The 16926-nt window shown below is 46.2% G+C and overlaps 1 protein-coding gene across 3 annotated transcripts in view; it reads left to right on the top strand.

The window, feature by feature from the left end:
* The window catches only part of LOC141806368 (mitogen-activated protein kinase kinase kinase 7-like), a 29819-nt gene extending 22016 nt beyond the window's left edge, over positions 1-7803 (top strand). For all 3 annotated transcript variants that reach the window (XM_074691851.1, XM_074691850.1, XM_074691852.1), the window contains 8 exons: positions 3986-4114; positions 4207-4337; positions 4419-4503; positions 4609-4739; positions 4964-5102; positions 5438-5499; positions 5877-5992; positions 7632-7803. In XM_074691851.1, the coding sequence (XP_074547952.1) occupies positions 3986-4114; positions 4207-4337; positions 4419-4503; positions 4609-4739; positions 4964-5102; positions 5438-5499; positions 5877-5992; positions 7632-7803 (965 nt within the window). The remainder of the gene's footprint in view (positions 1-3985; positions 4115-4206; positions 4338-4418; positions 4504-4608; positions 4740-4963; positions 5103-5437; positions 5500-5876; positions 5993-7631) is intronic.
* Positions 7804-16926: the final 9123 nt, after the last annotated feature.

Below are 16926 nucleotides of genomic sequence, written 5' to 3'. Positions count from 1 at the left end.
TGGAGGTGAACATGATGAAGAGTTGCTTGGCCTCTTCCCAGCAGATAACTAATTTGGGGCTGGACCTTGACTCAAGCTGTATATAGGCCCGGCTGTTCCCTCGGTGTGTGGACAGCATCCTAGACTCACAGTCCAGCTTCAGAGGGGGGGAAGAGGTTACCTTATGTCCAGTTCCTGCAGCTCGTGGGCAAACTGACGGCAGCTGCCCCAGTGATTCCACTGGGCTTGCTTGCGCTGCGCCCCTTGCAGAGGTGGATACGCGGTCTTTACTTAGATGCCAGGTGACACAGATGCAGGCTGGTCATGGTGTCGCGGCACAGTGTTTGTTCGCTGTCCCTGTGGAAAGAGAGGCCGTTTTTGGTGACAGGGGTGCCCATGGGTTCTATCCCGTCAAGCAGAGAAGTTTTGACAGTGGATGCATGTCCTACCGGATGGGGTGCTACTTGCTGTTTTATGTATCTGCATATTTTGGGTACTTTTGAACTCAGTAATTGTACTCTGAAGAATATGTTGGGGTAAGTGTAGTACATCATCACATTTGAAAATGCAAAAGTTGCTGAGTGAAAGAATACAAAACTCAGACGTGATTGCTGTCGGTAAGCAAGATGATATTTGCCAGTTGTTTGGCTTTGATAACATCTGAAAGAGAATGATGAATGAAAAAAGGTGTGCTATAGATAATCTAACTAAACTTTATATAAAAATTGTTTTCCTTTTACTTGGGCAGGTTTATAAGCCAGTAGTTCTACTTCCACTCAAATTAATTTAACTTTAATTTAAACATGAGTAAAGTATTCATGTACTTTTCAAACCCATTATAATTGTATAAATTCAAACCATATATCAGTGATCCATACCTGGTGGGTGTGTGGTCATTTTAGGTCTCCCACAGCTTCACATCCAGCCCTTAAAAGATTACTACTTTCAGAAAATGTGCAAAGGGTCAACAGCTTTATTTTATGGTAACTTTTGTCTTGGAATCTCCACAGCTATCAAATCAATTTCAAACAGATCAAGATTACTGATTATTTAAGCAAGAACAACAAAATTATTTCCATTTTATAAAAATCATCATGCTGGGAACAAATGAAAAATTATGTATGTACAAAAAAACTGCTGGACTGTAAAAACTGCTAAACTTGCTTTCTGCACTCCACACACTTCGATGTCTTAGGCCCCCGGTTCAGTTTAAGACAGGACTTGTGAAAGTACTTCCGTCTACAGCTTCCTGATGTGCAGGTGATGGCATGTGTGTCTGCAGGTTGACCACAATAGCATCCCACTTCAGGTGTCTGTTCAGTGGTGTTGGTGTTTGTGGGACTGCGATGCGGTACTAGGTACCATTTTCCCAGCAGCTCAGGTAGCACTCCTCTCTTGATAAAGTCCACCACTTTGCTGTAGGCCTCATGGAAGAAGATGGGATCATAAGGGATTCGCTGGGTGAAAGCTTCCTGTGGGGTCCAAACCATGAAGTCACAGTAACTCACCTCTGCAACATGCATTTGTACCTGCACCTGATGCATGTACTTGTGGTCGTGCTTCAGTGACATAACCCCATCTTCACCCATGCCAAGACAAAACGATGGACCCCTGCTAAAGGTATATTCTTGGGAGTCTCTGGGTGTACTACAAGTACCACACAATAAACAAAAAATTGGGCTGTGGGCAAAATGACATGTATTGTGAAAGAGGTCCTTTAAATATATTTCTATGTATAAAAGTAGTCCAGGACATTATATTTTACTATTTCTTTTTCTTTTTTAATGTTTCATTCTTCAAGGTAATGATGATGGGGCAGTGCCCTAGCGCCCTCTATTGGCCAGCCGCCACTGATGAGGAATATGCTGCGTATTTCCGCGCCCAACGGCACTGCACACTGAGTGGGGCTTTGCATCCTGGGCTCAGACAGCCTGACAGCTCCCTGTGTTTAGAGCCTAATAATGTGTTTTAAAGAGTCTTCTTCATTCTCCGTTAGAGACAGTTTTTCAGGATTTGGGTCACAAACTAGCGTCAAAACTCTCCTAAGTATTTTTGAAAGTGAGGATGTTTATCCGATAGAGCTTGTTCATCTTCACACTGCCCTGGTCTCATCGGCAACACTCAGAGGGGAGGGGCGGGGTGCGCATTAGTGAAGTGAAAGTGGCGCATATAAAGAAACAAAACTAAAATGGTTGTTATGGGGAGCTGGGAGAGAATCAGGCAGATTTATACAGAGAGCAAAGCAAGGTCCAATAAGCAACTAAACATTTGAAAACAAGCCCAAAGCCACTAAAGCCGCGTTTCCACCAAGCAGTCTGGGTCTGTTCAGTACGGTTTGGAACGGTTTGGTACAGTTTAGCCTGATCCCGTTTGCGTTTCCACAGCAAACTGTGCCCTCTCTGGTAGGCGTCGTGTAAGCCGGATGCTGAAAGCCGCAGCTGTAAACAATAGCGTGACGCCGTAGCAGCTTACTCTGCCAATAAATCCAACAAAGAAGAAAATGCGTCACAGTAAACAAAGAGCACGGATGGAAGACATGCAGCATTTCATCCTCTCTGTGATTGACATGTAGCTCTTTGTTACAAAGTGCAATCAAGCTTTGTTTCAGAGAAGTCTGTGTGCCCCCAGGAGAAATGCAGCCGCTGTCGGGGTAAGTGATGATTCTTTTGACCAATCAACAGTCTGCGTGTGTGTTTCTCCACCTTCTGAGAGCGTATCAGTTCAGTCTGGCACCCATACTGAAGGGTGCCAAAAAGTAGGCCGGCTCATCCCCCTTTTTTCGGGATCTGTCTGGGATAAGTCAGTAGAAACGCCGTAAAATGCATGCCTTACCAAGACGAACAGAACCGGTCTGCCTGGTGGAAACACAGCTTAATAAGCCGTCTCGCTTAAAAAACAATACCAAGAAACTACTACCACAATGAAGACACTGCTTGAAAACCCAAAACCGGCACAGGGGAGTGTAGGGTGTTTGACCCAAAACACAGTTCAATAGAAAACACTGAAAAAACACTGGTAAGCACTGAAACTCTCTGAGACTAAAGAGCAACTGCTCACTACCTCTGAAGGTAAGGATAATGAGCAAGCGCCAGAAGCTGGAGCCACTGCACATACAAAAACTTCCCACGGCTGCTCCAAATCAGGAGGAGACAGACACGCACGGACGCGCACACGCACGCACGCGCACACGCATGCACGCGCACATGCTTCCGTGTTCAGTCCGGCTTGTATCAGGACCTGCAGACAGCTGGAGTCACAGACCGAGAGGGCCCCTGCAGTCCCACCCCAGTGATGATCCTCTCCTGGTTCATGTTGGGCTGTAAAACCTTAAACCTGTGTTCTCCTGGTCTGGCTCTACTCTTTACATCTGTTTGTCGTTGATGTCCAGATAAATACCAACTGGTTTGGACAGACATTGTTTTATTTTGAAAGGCACTGGGCTGTTTAGTGTGGGTTTCATGCAAAACTTCCTGCCCCACTCGATTGGATTTTTGTGAATTGAGGCATCACTGCTCTGGCATCTAGTTCTAAGAGGAAGCTTGTGTGTCTGATGTGGATGGCTCAGACATGTCAGAGCTGGTACCCAGCCAGAGCGCAACAAACTAGAGTCTGTGTGAGTTAACACAATGATTTGAATAGAAACCTTCAGATCTGGTGCCTAGAAGGATAGGAGCTGGACCGGAGATCACCTGGTGTATTTTGGCCTTCATAGCCTTCCATGGTTAGATATGGTTCTGCATTTGATCTTTTCATGTCTTACAGGGTTTCCCCTACATTAAAGTGTCCGTGGTGGAAGTCAGCATGAGCAGAAGTGCCCCCTGTCTCTGTGTGGTTTATATTTACTTTAGCACTGACTTGTCTCTTTCCCTATGCAAAACCAAACGGGTTCTTAAAAAGAACGTGAACTGAACCAAATAAGCACTAAACGAGCACTGGCGGAAAAGGGGTAAATGTGTGGGTGATGGTGTGTTGTGCTGTGGATGTGAGTGTGCTCCTCTTTTCTCAGGCAGTAACTACAGTGAAAAGTGTGACGTGTTCAGCTGGGGGATCATCCTGTGGGAGGTCATCACACGGAAGAAACCCTTTGATGAGATTGGCGGTTCTGCGTTCTGCATCATGTGGGCTGTTCACAGAGGTAAGAGAAGACCTGCTCCAAAGTAATGCTGACAGGAAACTGCACCTTCTGATACCTCTGAGGCATTGCACTGACTGTTTCCTGTGTCCCAGGTACGCGGCCTCCTCTGATCAAAGACCTCCCCGAGCCCATCGAGACTCTGATGACTCGATGCTGGGACAAAGAACCAAGCCAGAGACCGTCTATGGAGGAGGTCAAGAACACCATGAGCCATCTCATGAAGGTATGGACCACGCTGGAAATGACGCTGACCCACTTTCTGACCTTGTATTAACTCATTAGCCCTTGTGTTTGCATCTTCCAGTACTTTCCAGGCTCTGATGAACCTCTCAAGGTCTCCCACCAGTCTTCAGCCAGCAGGAGCAGCTCTTCATCGACTGCCAGTACAGGTAGGTACCCAGTCTGCAACCCTTGCTGATGCATGGATGTGTTGGTCATCTCAAAGAGACTGTGGAGTCCAACATGTCTTATACATAAGTGTGTGCTGCACGCAGGCCACTACGCTGACTTCACCTTCAATAGCAACAGGAGCGACGACAACTCAGAGCTCAGGAACTGGACGGGACGAAATGAGACCCTGAAGAGTTTTGAGGCTAAATTTCCACTGCAGTTCAAACCCTCAAAGGTGAAACCATGACACTTCATGTATAGAGATAAATATCCAACCTCAATCAGGATTTAAGCTGCAGGACAGACCTCTGTAACCATGTAGACCGTAACAAACAAACTGAGATTTGTTTTAACCAGCATTAATAAAATGTCTGTGACAGCAGAAAGTAGACAAAGATGAACCCCAAACAGTGATCACACTATCAGAACTGTTCACTGTCTGGTTTCATCCCCCCTCAGACCGCCACTCTGCGGACTGGTCTGTCCAGGGTTTCCAGTGTAGAGGGCCAATCAGGGTGCTCCCAAAGCCCCACCCACTGCACCAGCCCTGTGACTACCACCGGCCAATCAGAACTTAGGATGAACTTCAGTCCCACAGGTGAGGAGCTGAGTGGTTCTGCATTCACTAGTCAGTCTTCAGTCTTAGCTCAAAGTTCAGAGAGAAAACAGGTAAAACATGGAAAACAAGTGTTCAGGTGAGAACTCCATCTCAAACATGCTTCCATCATTAGTCCTCAGCTGCTGCGTGGTGTCTCTGGTAGCTCTACAGACGGGGGAGCACAGTCTGACGCAGATCTGACCAGTACGTGTGTGTGTGTGTGTGTGTGTGTGTGTGTGTGTGTGTGTGTGTGTGTGTGTGTGTGTGTGTGTGTTTGTGTGTGTGTGTGTTTGTGTGTGTGTGTGTGTCTGTGTGAGTGTGTGTGTTTGTTTTAGCAACCAACGGTTTGGACAGCTTCATCCCTCTGGCTTACCTGAAGCTGGATCATCAGCTCCAGGTGAGCAGCTGTCTCTGTCAGCTCCTTTCTCAGCCTCCCTTTATTAAACTTTGTGTGTTGTTTCTAACATATCAGTGACATTGTTATTGAACTTTTAAAGATAAAAACACCGAGCTGGAATAATCAGATCCTCCAAAGTTGGGCCCTGCTGTCAGATGAATAATGTTCATACTGGCTCTAAAATTCTGGGTGGTATGATTGGTAGTATTACATGATTTCACTAAAGTATTGTGTGAAAAACATGATTTTCTTGCCTGTCTTATCTCCTCCTCCAGCTCTGTACCTTGGTAGTGTTAGGTTTAAAGTGGGGGGTGGGGGGGGGGCTACAGTTGCACAATCCTTTTTACAGTACAACTTTCTGCCTACCCCCCTCTCAGCCTCTGGCTCCGTGTCCCAACTCTAAGGAATCGATGGCCGTGTACGAGCAACACATCAGGATGGCTCAGGAGTACCTCAAAGTGAAGTCTGAGATTTCTCAGTTTGTTCGCAGGAAGTAAGTCACGTCACACACGATACACGCCATTAACCCTGAATCCTGAGGACTGAGAGTATGAAGTGTTGAGAAAGCAGGCTGACACATTCAAAAAAAAGATGCTAGAGGGGTCCGTAGGGTCGCTAAAGACAGCGACAGAGCCACTGAATTGACAACAACCTGCAAGCCACAACCACAAGTAACATTACAGGCAATCACTGGTATTATCAGATTTGATCATGGGATCAACCTAGGATTAACCCTATGGGTACTGGAACGAGGAATGTTTTGATTCTGGGTACCACTGAAGCGTTTGGGTCAGTGCCATAAAAACCAAAGCTGGGTACCCAGCCCTATGCACGTTTGACCCTGAGCTGCTTCAGCCATTAAGCTCATGGAGCCCCGTTCTCTCAGAATCAGTCATTAGGCCAGGGGTGGACAATTTAATTTTCCAGGGGCCACATGAGAAACTTGAATTGTGTCAGAGGGCCACCAACTTTCTTCCACTTTAAAATGCTCTAATTTAGATATTTTGAATAGCTGGTACTGGTAATCAGAAGAATAAAGCACTCTGTCAATGCTTATATTAGGTTATCTGAAACTGTGGTGTATAGGTCAAATAAGAAAACAAAAACAATTATTGAATCCTAAAACGATAGAGAAAATGTCTTAAGTTTTCGTCTTTGTCAATCTGTGTCATACATGAACTCACTTTTACCGATGGAGAGTGCTGGCAGGCTGCCAACAATCCTGAATATGGAGGGAGTCTCCCATTTTTTTAACCTTTTTCCCCACTGTTCTCCTGGCTTGTGATTTCTCTTGATTGTCCCCCAACTTTAAGTTTGCTCCTGTGAGCTCTAATATTTTTCAAAGTCTAATCAAGTTCTGTACTTGGGCGTTATATTGAAAACTCAAAAACCTCCACCCCCCCTCTCTCTTAGTTGGTTTGATCCAGGAGACCTCAGAGACAGATAACTGTGCTGCACATGTTGATGAAGAGTTGATCAGAGCCTTAGCTGTTTTCTATCTTTCTTTTTTGGTGTTGACATAACATGTCATGTGTTTAACTAACGTAGCTCTGCTCTTATGTAGCATCCTCTCCAATATGGAGAGTTTGGAGCAGCGTCAATCATATAGTGAGAAGGCTGACTCTAAAATAGTGAAACGCTTGTGGTCTTGATGTTCTGTCTGTCTTTGGTGTGTTCTGAGCATACGAACGTACGCGAGGGCACTCTCTTTACAGAACATGAGAGTTCAGGTGGAGGAGACTGACTGAGCGAGTGTAATTCAATCCACAATGTCTTATACAGTGCCTGTGATGGATGAAGTATTAAGACATATGCACTCACACAAGTTTTATGTTAATGATTGGCCTCAAGCGGGCCGGGGTCAGGGACGTACAAATGGCCAGATGTGGCCAACGGGCCATAGTTTTCCCAGGTCTGCATTAGGCTGACCTTGCCTGAATGTGGTAAAGCCTCCAGAGTGCTCATTCATCCTGAGACTGACAGAACACATGGGTCCATGAGAGGAGAGCTGTTTTCAGATGTTTGGCATGGTCTTGTTTATAAATGAGAACTGTTTTCTGACCTTTACCTGGTAAAATGAAGGACCAATGAAAATGTTGTCCCCCCTGTCCTGACAGAGACTCTGTGTTCAGACAGGAGCTGATGTCGGAGCTGGAGCAGGACCAGAGGGAGCAGCAGACCTCATCCAGACTCATCCAAGAGCACAGCAAGCTGCTGGAGGACAACAGCAGTCTGTCAGCACATGTTCAGGGCTTAAAGAGCAAGCTTAGCCTGATCAAGAGTCAGAACCAGCAGCTCAGCTAAGACACTGCAGGACACCACAGGTTTATGTGTTCAACGACCTTATAGCAGAGTGAGAACAGCCACTGATAATGTGGACCCCCAGTTTCCCTCACCTCTCAAAACTATGTGATATCTAGAAAACCTTTCATCAAGCCTAAGCTCAGTGCTCACAGGGATGGTGGTGTGAAGACCTCCAGCCCCTGAATGTTTCCCCCAAAGGAGCTAAAAAGCTTTTGAAGATGTTTAAGCATCAATGTCCTCTACAGCTCCTGTTTTTGTCCTCTACAACTCCTGTTATTGTCCTCTACAGCTCCTGTTATTGTCCTCTACAACTCCTGTTATTGTCCTCTACAGCTCCTGTTATTGTCCTCTACAGCTCCTGTTATTGTCCTCTACAACTCCTGTTATTGTCCTCTACAGCTCCTGTTATTGTCCTCTACAGCTCCTGTTATTGTCCTCTACAACTCCTGCCAGTGTCCTCTACAGCTCCTGTCAGTGTCCTCTACAGCTCCTGTTTTTGTCCTCTACAACTCCTGCCAGTGTCCTCTACAGCTCCTGTCAGTGTCCTCTACAGCTCCTGTTATTGTCCTCTACAACTCCTGCCAGTGTCCTCTACAGCTCCTGTCAGTGTCCTCTACAGCTCCTGTTTTTGTCCTCTACAACTCCTGTCAGTGTCCTCTACAGCTCCTGTCGGTGTCCTCTACAGCTCCTGTCAGTGTCCTCTACAGCTCCTGTTATTGTCCTCTACAGCTCCTGTTTTTGTCCTCTACAACTCCTGTCAGTGTCCTCTACAGCTCCTGCCAGTGTCCTCTACAGCTCCTGTTATTGTCCTCTACAGCTCCTGTCAGTTTCCTCTACAGCTCCTGTCAGTGTCCTCTACAGCTTCTGTCAGTGTCCTCTACAGCTCCTGTTATTGTCCTCTACAGCTCCTGCCAGTTTCCTCTACAGCTCCTGTCAGTGTCCTCTACAACTCCTGCCAGTGTCCTCTACAGCTCCTTTTATTGTCCTCTACAGCTTCTGTCAGTGTCCTCTACAGCTCCTGTTATTGTCCTCTACAACTCTTGCCAGTGTCCTCTCCAGCTCCTTTAAATGTCCTCTCCAGCTCCTTTAAATGTCCTCTACAGCTCCTTTTATTGTCCTCTACAGCTTCTGTCAGTGTCCTCTACAGCTCCTGTTAGTGTCCTCACAGCTTCTTTGAGTGTTCTTTTCAGCTCCTGTCAGTGTCCTCTAAAGCCCCTGTAAGTGTCTTCTACAGCTCCTGTTATTGTCCTTTACAGCTTCAGTCAGTGTCCCTTCAACTTCTGTTAGTGTCCCCTTCAGCTTTAGTTAGTGTCCTCTACAGCTCCTGTCATTGTTTTCTACAGCTCCTTTTAGTGTTCTCTACAGCTTTTTTTAATGTCTTCTACACCTCTGTTAAGCGCCCTTCACACCGCAGGGTTACCGTCCTGACAACCACTTCTCTGCCGGCGGAGACCCCTGAAATGCAGAGTGTTTTACAAAGTGGCTCCTGCCGCCTTGGCATGAGCATGGGGTAACAGGCGGCAGTGAGAAAGAGGTGATACAGCGAACGTCACAGCAGAGCCCACCCAAAAGTCCTTCACAACACACCCTCGTCAAAAACACTACCCCCGAGTAGTACCTTATAGTTTCTATTTACTGTTTGATGTTCATATGAAAGATTTTATTATTATTGTAGAGCTCTGGATATTCAGATACCAGGAGAATAAGCTCCTCCATTGCTCGTTTTTCCCTGTGAAGCCTGCTATTTCCAGGTTTTCTTCTTCCTTCGATGTGATTGACTGTTCCAAGGTGGCTGCCACCAGAAAGTTCAACACACAGGAGTCTGGACCACATGGGAATATCTGTGCGCGTGCAAGTGGGCGGCAACTGCTTCTGGGTCCTACAGCTGCAGCCAAAACCTCTGACCGTCTGCCATCCGTCCCTCATTAAAATGGAGGTGGCGCGTTGCCTCGGGGCGGTGTGAAGCCCCCTTTAGTGTCCTCTACAACTCCTGTTATTGTCCTCTACAGCTCCTGTTATTGTCCTTTACAGCTCCTGTCAGTGTCCTCTACAGCTCCTGTCAGTGTCCTCTACAGCTCCTGTTATTGTCCTTTACAGCTCCTGTCAGTGTCCTCTACAGCTCCTGTCAGTGTCCTCTACAGCTCCTGTCAGTGTCCTCTACAGCTCCTGTCAGTGTCCTCTACAGCTCCTGTCAGTGTCCTCTACAGCTCCTGTCAGTGTCCTCTACAGCTCCTGTTAGTGTCCTCTACAGCTCCTGTCAGTGTCCTCTACAGCTCCTGTCAGTGTCCTCTACAGCTCCTGTTAGTGTCCTCTACAGCTCCTGTCAGTGTCCTCTACAACTCCTGTCAGTGTCCTCTAAAACTCCTGCCAGTGTCCTCTATAGCTCCTATAGGTGTCCTCTCCAGCTCATGTTAGTGTCCACTACAGCATCTGTTTAGCTGTGTTTCCCACCAGCCAGTTCGGTTTGTCTTGGTAAGGCATGCATTTTAGGGCTTTTCCACTGACTTTTCCCGGGACAGATCCCCTAAAAAACGAGACAAGCCGGCCTACTTTTTTGGGACCCTTCTGTATGGATGCCAGACTGAACCGATCTGCTCTTGAAAGGTGGATAAACACACTGCAGACTGTTGATTGGTCAAAGGAATTGTCACTTACCCCGACAGTGGCTGTATTTCTCCTGTCGGCACACAGACTTCTCTGAAACGAAGCTTAATTGCACTTTGTAACAAAGAGCTACATGCTAATCACAGAGAGGACAAAATGCTGCATGTCTTCCATCTGTGCTCTGTGTCGCGTTTTTCCTCTTTGTTGGATTTAATAGCGGTGTAAGCTGCTACGGCGTAACGCTGTTGTTAAACAGCTGGGGCTTTCGGCATCCGGCTTACACGCCGCCCACCATGAGAGGGCACAGTTTGCTGTGGAAACACAAACGGGATCATGCTTAACGGTACCAAACCGTACTGAACTGACCCAGACTGCTTGGTGGAAACGCGGCTTTAGTGTCCTCTACAGCATCTGTTTGTGTTCTCTACAGCTCCTTTTGTTGTCCTCTACAGCTCCTGTTAGTGTCCCTGCACATCTTTCTTTCTAACTGATGCTGTTCAGAGATCCTTTAGTGGCCTGACACCGTGTAGAGATCCTGTAGGGGCCCGATGCTGTGTAGAGATCCTTCAGGCCGTGTAGAGCTCCCTTTTTATGGACGCTTCAGAAGCTGCTCTCACTCCTCACTCTCACTAACTCCTTTGTTGAACACATTGTTTCTCTGCTAGCTGAAGCAGTCCACTGGAGCACTTTTCGTGTATAAGGGTTTATCTTACAGCTGTATCCTTTTAAAAACTTGATAAACTCACAACCTCTGCTCTGATAAATGTGTCCTCTGTATTCTCTTTTATTGTGTTGGAGTAAACTGATAATTCAGCTGTGAGGGAGAGAGGCTCAGAGGACGTTATGCTCCCTAAAACAGACTAGACAGACACATGTAGTCCTAAGTTCAGACAACTTGAGACCACAAGACCGTGACTTGCCTTTCCTGCTTTTTGTCCATCGTTGAATTGTATCTAAAAGTGTAATTTTGAAATTCTTACTCTACATGCTCTGTTTATCAGGGCCTTCTCACATCATTAATAAAAAGTGGAGTCCTTTGAAACAGCTTTAAAGTAAATCACAACTAACCAAAGGAGCTGAGCTGCATTAGAGTTCAGGACAGGGTGCACTTCTGGAACTGTTTGAAACTGTTTGAAACAGTAAGAAGCTGATTAAAACTGATGGAAACTGAAAGTGTTTGAAAACTGTTTAAAACAGTTTAAAAGTTTTTGAAAAGGTTTGAAAGTGTTTGAAAAATAAAAAGGTTTCAAAGTTTATGAAATTGTTTCAAAGTTTTTGAAACTGTTTAAAAGTGTTTGAAAACTGAAAGTGTTTGATAACTGTATGAAACTGTTTTAAAGTTTTTGAAACTGTTTGACAACTGAAAGTGTTTGAAAAGAGTTTGAAAACTTAAAGTGTTTGAAAAGAGTTAGAAAACTGAAAGTGTTTGAAATTGAAAGTTTTATAAGGATTCACCTGTAATTACTGAACATCACTCTGCACTGCACTCACTCTGCACCTGTTGCACTCTGACTTCAGTGAAACAGCAGCTGGACTTCCTCATGACGTATTTGTACAGTCATTGCCTTTGTTTACAGACCATTCTCATGTTTGTTTATTATGTAATACGTTTTAGATGATTCCACAAACATTTGTTATGTCTTTTGTAAACTGTAAAGACTGCAGTCTACTGTTTTAAGAAAGTAAAGACACACTTTTCTAACAGGGTGTCTGGCGTCATCATTCGGAGGTTTGTGTTTGGCATGGAATTCAGTGACACTTGAGGCCACTACAGCCATGTTTCTTCCAGGAAACAGACTAAATTTTCCCATGAGCACCATCACTTAGTGTCATGACATGACTCTTTCCAAGGCGTGCATTTGTTTTGGAGAGCAGACATTCTTCTGGGTTTCTTTGATCAAGACAACTTTTTCTAGTACGCAAAGCAATGAGGTTCATATGTAGTTATGTAGAGCTGTTGTTAAAAACATGGCAATGGCAAACTTTTAAATGAGCACAGATGATGTTCATGTTGCACATCCAGGTCCAAGAAAGCAGGAGAGAAGACAGGGCAACAGTCCTCTTTTCCGGACTTGGGACAAACTCCAGCATAAAAACAAGGTTTAATAAGCAAAAATTAGTACTCAATGTCAGTGCAGCTTTTTTAGTTTGGAAAAAATCAAAGTCAGACTTCAAAAGAATTAAAATAAAACTGTATGATTGCAGCAATCAAACTATCAAAAATAGAAGAGCATGTTCAGTCTAATTTCCTGGGAAGCTAGCACCCACACATTGAGACAAATATAGGCAACTTTCTCATTTAATGCTCTGTTTAATCATTATGTGGCGAGAGGGGGCGATAAACACACACGCTACCCCAAAGTGTGGATCTGTACCACTCTACACCAACTCGGATAAATTGATGTCAAATATTGACTAGGGCACTCAGGTTCGTTCTACTGAAGAGAGCGAGAGCAGGAGACGTGGTCCTTTGTACAAAAATACCCAACTTTATTTTCAAGACACAGGTTTAAAGTGGACTTTGTTATTTAAAAAAAACAACCTCACTCATACAGGAAGGGAGATAAGACCTGGCAGGGCTGGAGCTTACCGGTAGGGGGACTGGAGACCATGAGGGGGGAGGGGAACCCCCAAAGAAGAACACCCGGGTTCGTTACTCACGCACACACGCACTCAATAGTGAAGGAGAGAAAAAAAACGAAAATCAAAACCACGGGGTCCACAGCACACAGGGGAAGGGACACCACCACCAGGACACCACGACCACCACCGTAAGACTCCAGTCCTGCAAGGAGAGGGAAATTAGTGGGGTTGGACACAAATCAAAATAAGAAAACAGTCCAAAACAACATAATTAAAGAAATATAACTAAAGCAGCGAGCTGCAGAAAGGAAAAAAAAGGGAAATAACTATTCAATGAACGGGTTAACAGTCAATTAAAGAAACAAATTGCCAAAATCAGACTTGCAACGTAATTACCCAGCAAAAACAATTTACCAAAATTGAATTGCAACCAAAATTCTAAAGCCTAACCTAACAAAAGAATTTTGGGTGGTGTTCGGTGCAAGCTGAGGGCACCAGCCCAAAAAGAACAGAACACAAGAACAAAAACACAAAGCAAATGGAATTTACCTTAACCAGGCTTCAAAAGAATCATTAAAGGGAGCCAATCCCGCCACAAACACGCATTAAAAATACATACACAGGCACAAGAAAGAAAGAAAAATGTCACAATACATAAGCGGCGTAACTGCCCGGCTTACTCCCAAGGCTATTCACCCACCGCTACACTAATGCGTGCAGCTAAGCCACACTACGCAAAGCACCGTGAAGCCCAGCTGAGAAGAGCGCAGCAGACCAGCAGGAAGGCGATGCAGCGGAGCAAACAAAGGCAGGGCGAAGCAAGACGAAACCAATCGAAGTAAAACAAGGCAAGGCAAAGCAGCAGCGTCTCTTTTTTTTTTTCTTAACACCAACACCGCAGTTCTGGCCCACACACCGGATCGCATGCAGACAGGAGAAGAAAAGGGCTGCCTGCTTACATATAGGAGCAGCAAACCATGGCCAGCAACAGCAGGGAGAGTTGGAGCGGGGAATACCCCGTTTGCCGCTTTGGCGAACACTGAACTGCACTGTCGTGCCGTAATCTCAGAGCCAAGAGGGAGAACAGCAGGACAGAGCCTGCCTATATAGAGTATCCCCCAGCCCTGTTGGATAACAAGCAGGTGCAAAGGCACTGACACCAGAGGCAGAGATGAGAAGGCTCATCCTGCTACAATTAGATCAGACTTTTTAATCAGAGCCTGTGGTCTGACCAAGAGCTGGGAGTGCTGCTTTATTTGTGGGCAAGCTGGGAAACAAATGGACTGAAAGGGTTGGCCCCAGCAGCAGTTATCAGGGTGAGCAGCCCGAAGTACAGCAGGTTAATGATGTCAGCACTCAGTCTGAAGGAGGTGTGCTCCTGCTCGGCCTGCAAGACCCACTGTGAAGCTGCAGTTTCCATGGCAATGCAAAGGCTTTTAGGGATCCCACTACTCCCCTCAATCACACTCTGACATGTTTTGTGTGATTTGGTTTCTCTCTCATTCTCTCTCCCTTTCGCTCTCACTCTCTCTCTCTTACACACACACACACACACACACACACACACACACACACACACACACACACACACACACACACACACACACACACACACACAGGCAGACAGAGAGCGGGCTGCTGGATAATGCTGGACTAAATGTGAACCTACCATGGTCTGAAATGAAAGCAGGAAACCATCTGAACTGTCACAGAGGAGGAAACCCACCTGTTCATCGTCCTAAGCACCATTCTGTTAAAAAAAAAAAATCTCTGAACACTGAAACTTGATGTCAGTCCTCTCCCAGCTGGACTCCATCAGTTGACCCACTGGTCTGCAGAAGTTTGAGGGTCACTCTGTTGGTTGTGGTGTTGGTGGGTTATTTGTGCTGTTTTTACTTTGTGCCTACTTGTTGAAATGATCTTTCTGCTTGATTTTCAAAATTATCTAATTATTTATTTTTCATCTGTCACAATGGTTTAAATAAATCAGAGCGCCTCATCTCCAATGATTCCTCCTTTTGAATCTTTACTCAAACATCCTCTGATTTCTCTTCTCTCTGGCTCCATTCCATCAGTCATTGCCTTTGTTTACAGACCATTCTCATGTTTGTTTATCATGTAATACGTTTTAGATGATTCCTCAAACATTTGTTATGTCTTTTGTAAACTGTAAAGACTGCAGTCTACTGTTTTAAGAAAGTAAAGACACACTTTTCTAACAGGGTGTTGTTCTTTCGAATGATGCATGCAACTACTGTAACAGTTAGAAAATGGACACCTGAGGCCAGTGAGGCTCTGAGAGACTTCTTTGAGTGCACAGACTGGAATGTATTGTTAGAAACAGATGAGAATAGTATAGATATTGATAAACAGGTTGACTGTTTTACTGAATACATCAACTTCTGTAAAGACAATATCATACCATCAAAGACTGTACTCCGTTTCCCCAATAACAAACCCTGGATCACAAGTGACATCAAGGATATCCTCAATCAGAAAAAGGAAGCCTTTAGAGATGGCGACAATGAACGGCTCAAACTGGTGCAAAAAGTGCTGAAGAGGAGATTAAGGGAAGCTAAGGTGAAATATAAAAAGAACATTGAGAGAAAATTACAAAATAATAACATGCGCGATAGGACCTATCGCGCCTTTTTGGCGTGTGGGACTCCCGAGGCAGCAGACAGGTATCGACAGGCCAAGCGGAATGCAGCTTCGGCGGTCGCCGAGGCAAAAACCCGGACATGGGAGGAGTTTGGTGAGGCCATGGAGAACGACTTCCGGACAGCTTCGAAGAGGATCTGGACCACCATCCGGCATCTCAGGAGGGGGAAGCAGTGCACTGTAAACACTGTGCTCAGTGGGGACGGTGCGCTGCTGACCTCGACTCGGGATGTTGTGGATCGGTGGAAGGAATACTTCGAAGACCTCCTCAATCCCACCGGCAAGTCTTCCTTGGAGGAAGCAGGGTCTGGGAATGATGGGGTGGGCTCTTCCATCTCTGGGGTTGAGGTCGCCGAGGTGGTTAAAAAGCTCCTCGGTGGCAGGGCCCCGGGGGTGGATGAGATCCGCCCAGAGTTCCTTGAGGCCCTGGATGTTGTGGGTCTGTCATGGCTGACACGACTTTGCAACATCGCGTGGACATCGGGGGCAGTGCCTCTGGATTTGCAGACCGGGGTGGTGGTCCCCCTTTTTAAGAAGGGGGACCGGAGGGTGTGTTCCAACTACAGGGGGATCACACTCCTCAGCCTCCCTGGTAAGGTCTATTCGGGGGTACTGGAGAGGAGGGTCCGTAGGATAGTCGAACCTCGGATTCAGGAGGAGCAATGTGGTTTTCGTCCTGGCCGTGGAACTGTGGACCAGCTCTATACCCTCAGCAGGGTTCTTGAGGGTGCATGGGAGTTTGCCCAACCTGTCCACGTGTGTTTTGTGGACTTGGAGAAGGCATTTGACCATGTCCCTCAGGGAGTCCTGTGGGGGGTTCTCCGGGAATACGGGGTGTCGGGCTGCTTGTTACGAGCCGTCCGTTCCCTGTACGACCCGTGCCAGAGCTTGGTCCACATTGCTGGCAGTAAGTCGGACTCGTTTCCAGTGAGAGTTGGACTCCGCCAGGGCTGCCCTTTGTCACCGATTCTGTTCATAACTTTTATGGACAGAATTTCTAGGCGCAGCCAGGGTGTCGAGGGGGTCTGGTTTGGTGACCTCAGGATTGGATCACTGCTTTTTGCAGATGATGTGGTCCTGTTGGCTTCATCAAGCTGTGACTTTCAACTCTCTCTGGAGTGGTTCGTAGCCCAGTGTGAAGCGGCCGGTATGAGAATCAGCACCTCAAAATCCGAGTCCATGGTCCTCAGCCGGAAAAGGGAAGAGTGCCCTCTCCGGGTCGGGGATGAGGTCCTGCCCCAAGTGGAGGAGTTTAAGTATCTCAGGGTCTTGTTC

This window comes from Halichoeres trimaculatus, unplaced genomic scaffold (assembly GCF_033239565.1).
Source record: "Halichoeres trimaculatus isolate MK-OKI-2021-1 unplaced genomic scaffold, fHalTri1.1 fHalTri1_scaffold_17, whole genome shotgun sequence".
Lineage (NCBI taxonomy): Eukaryota > Metazoa > Chordata > Actinopteri > Labriformes > Labridae > Halichoeres > Halichoeres trimaculatus.
This window is presented reverse-complemented; position numbering and strand designations above follow the sequence as displayed.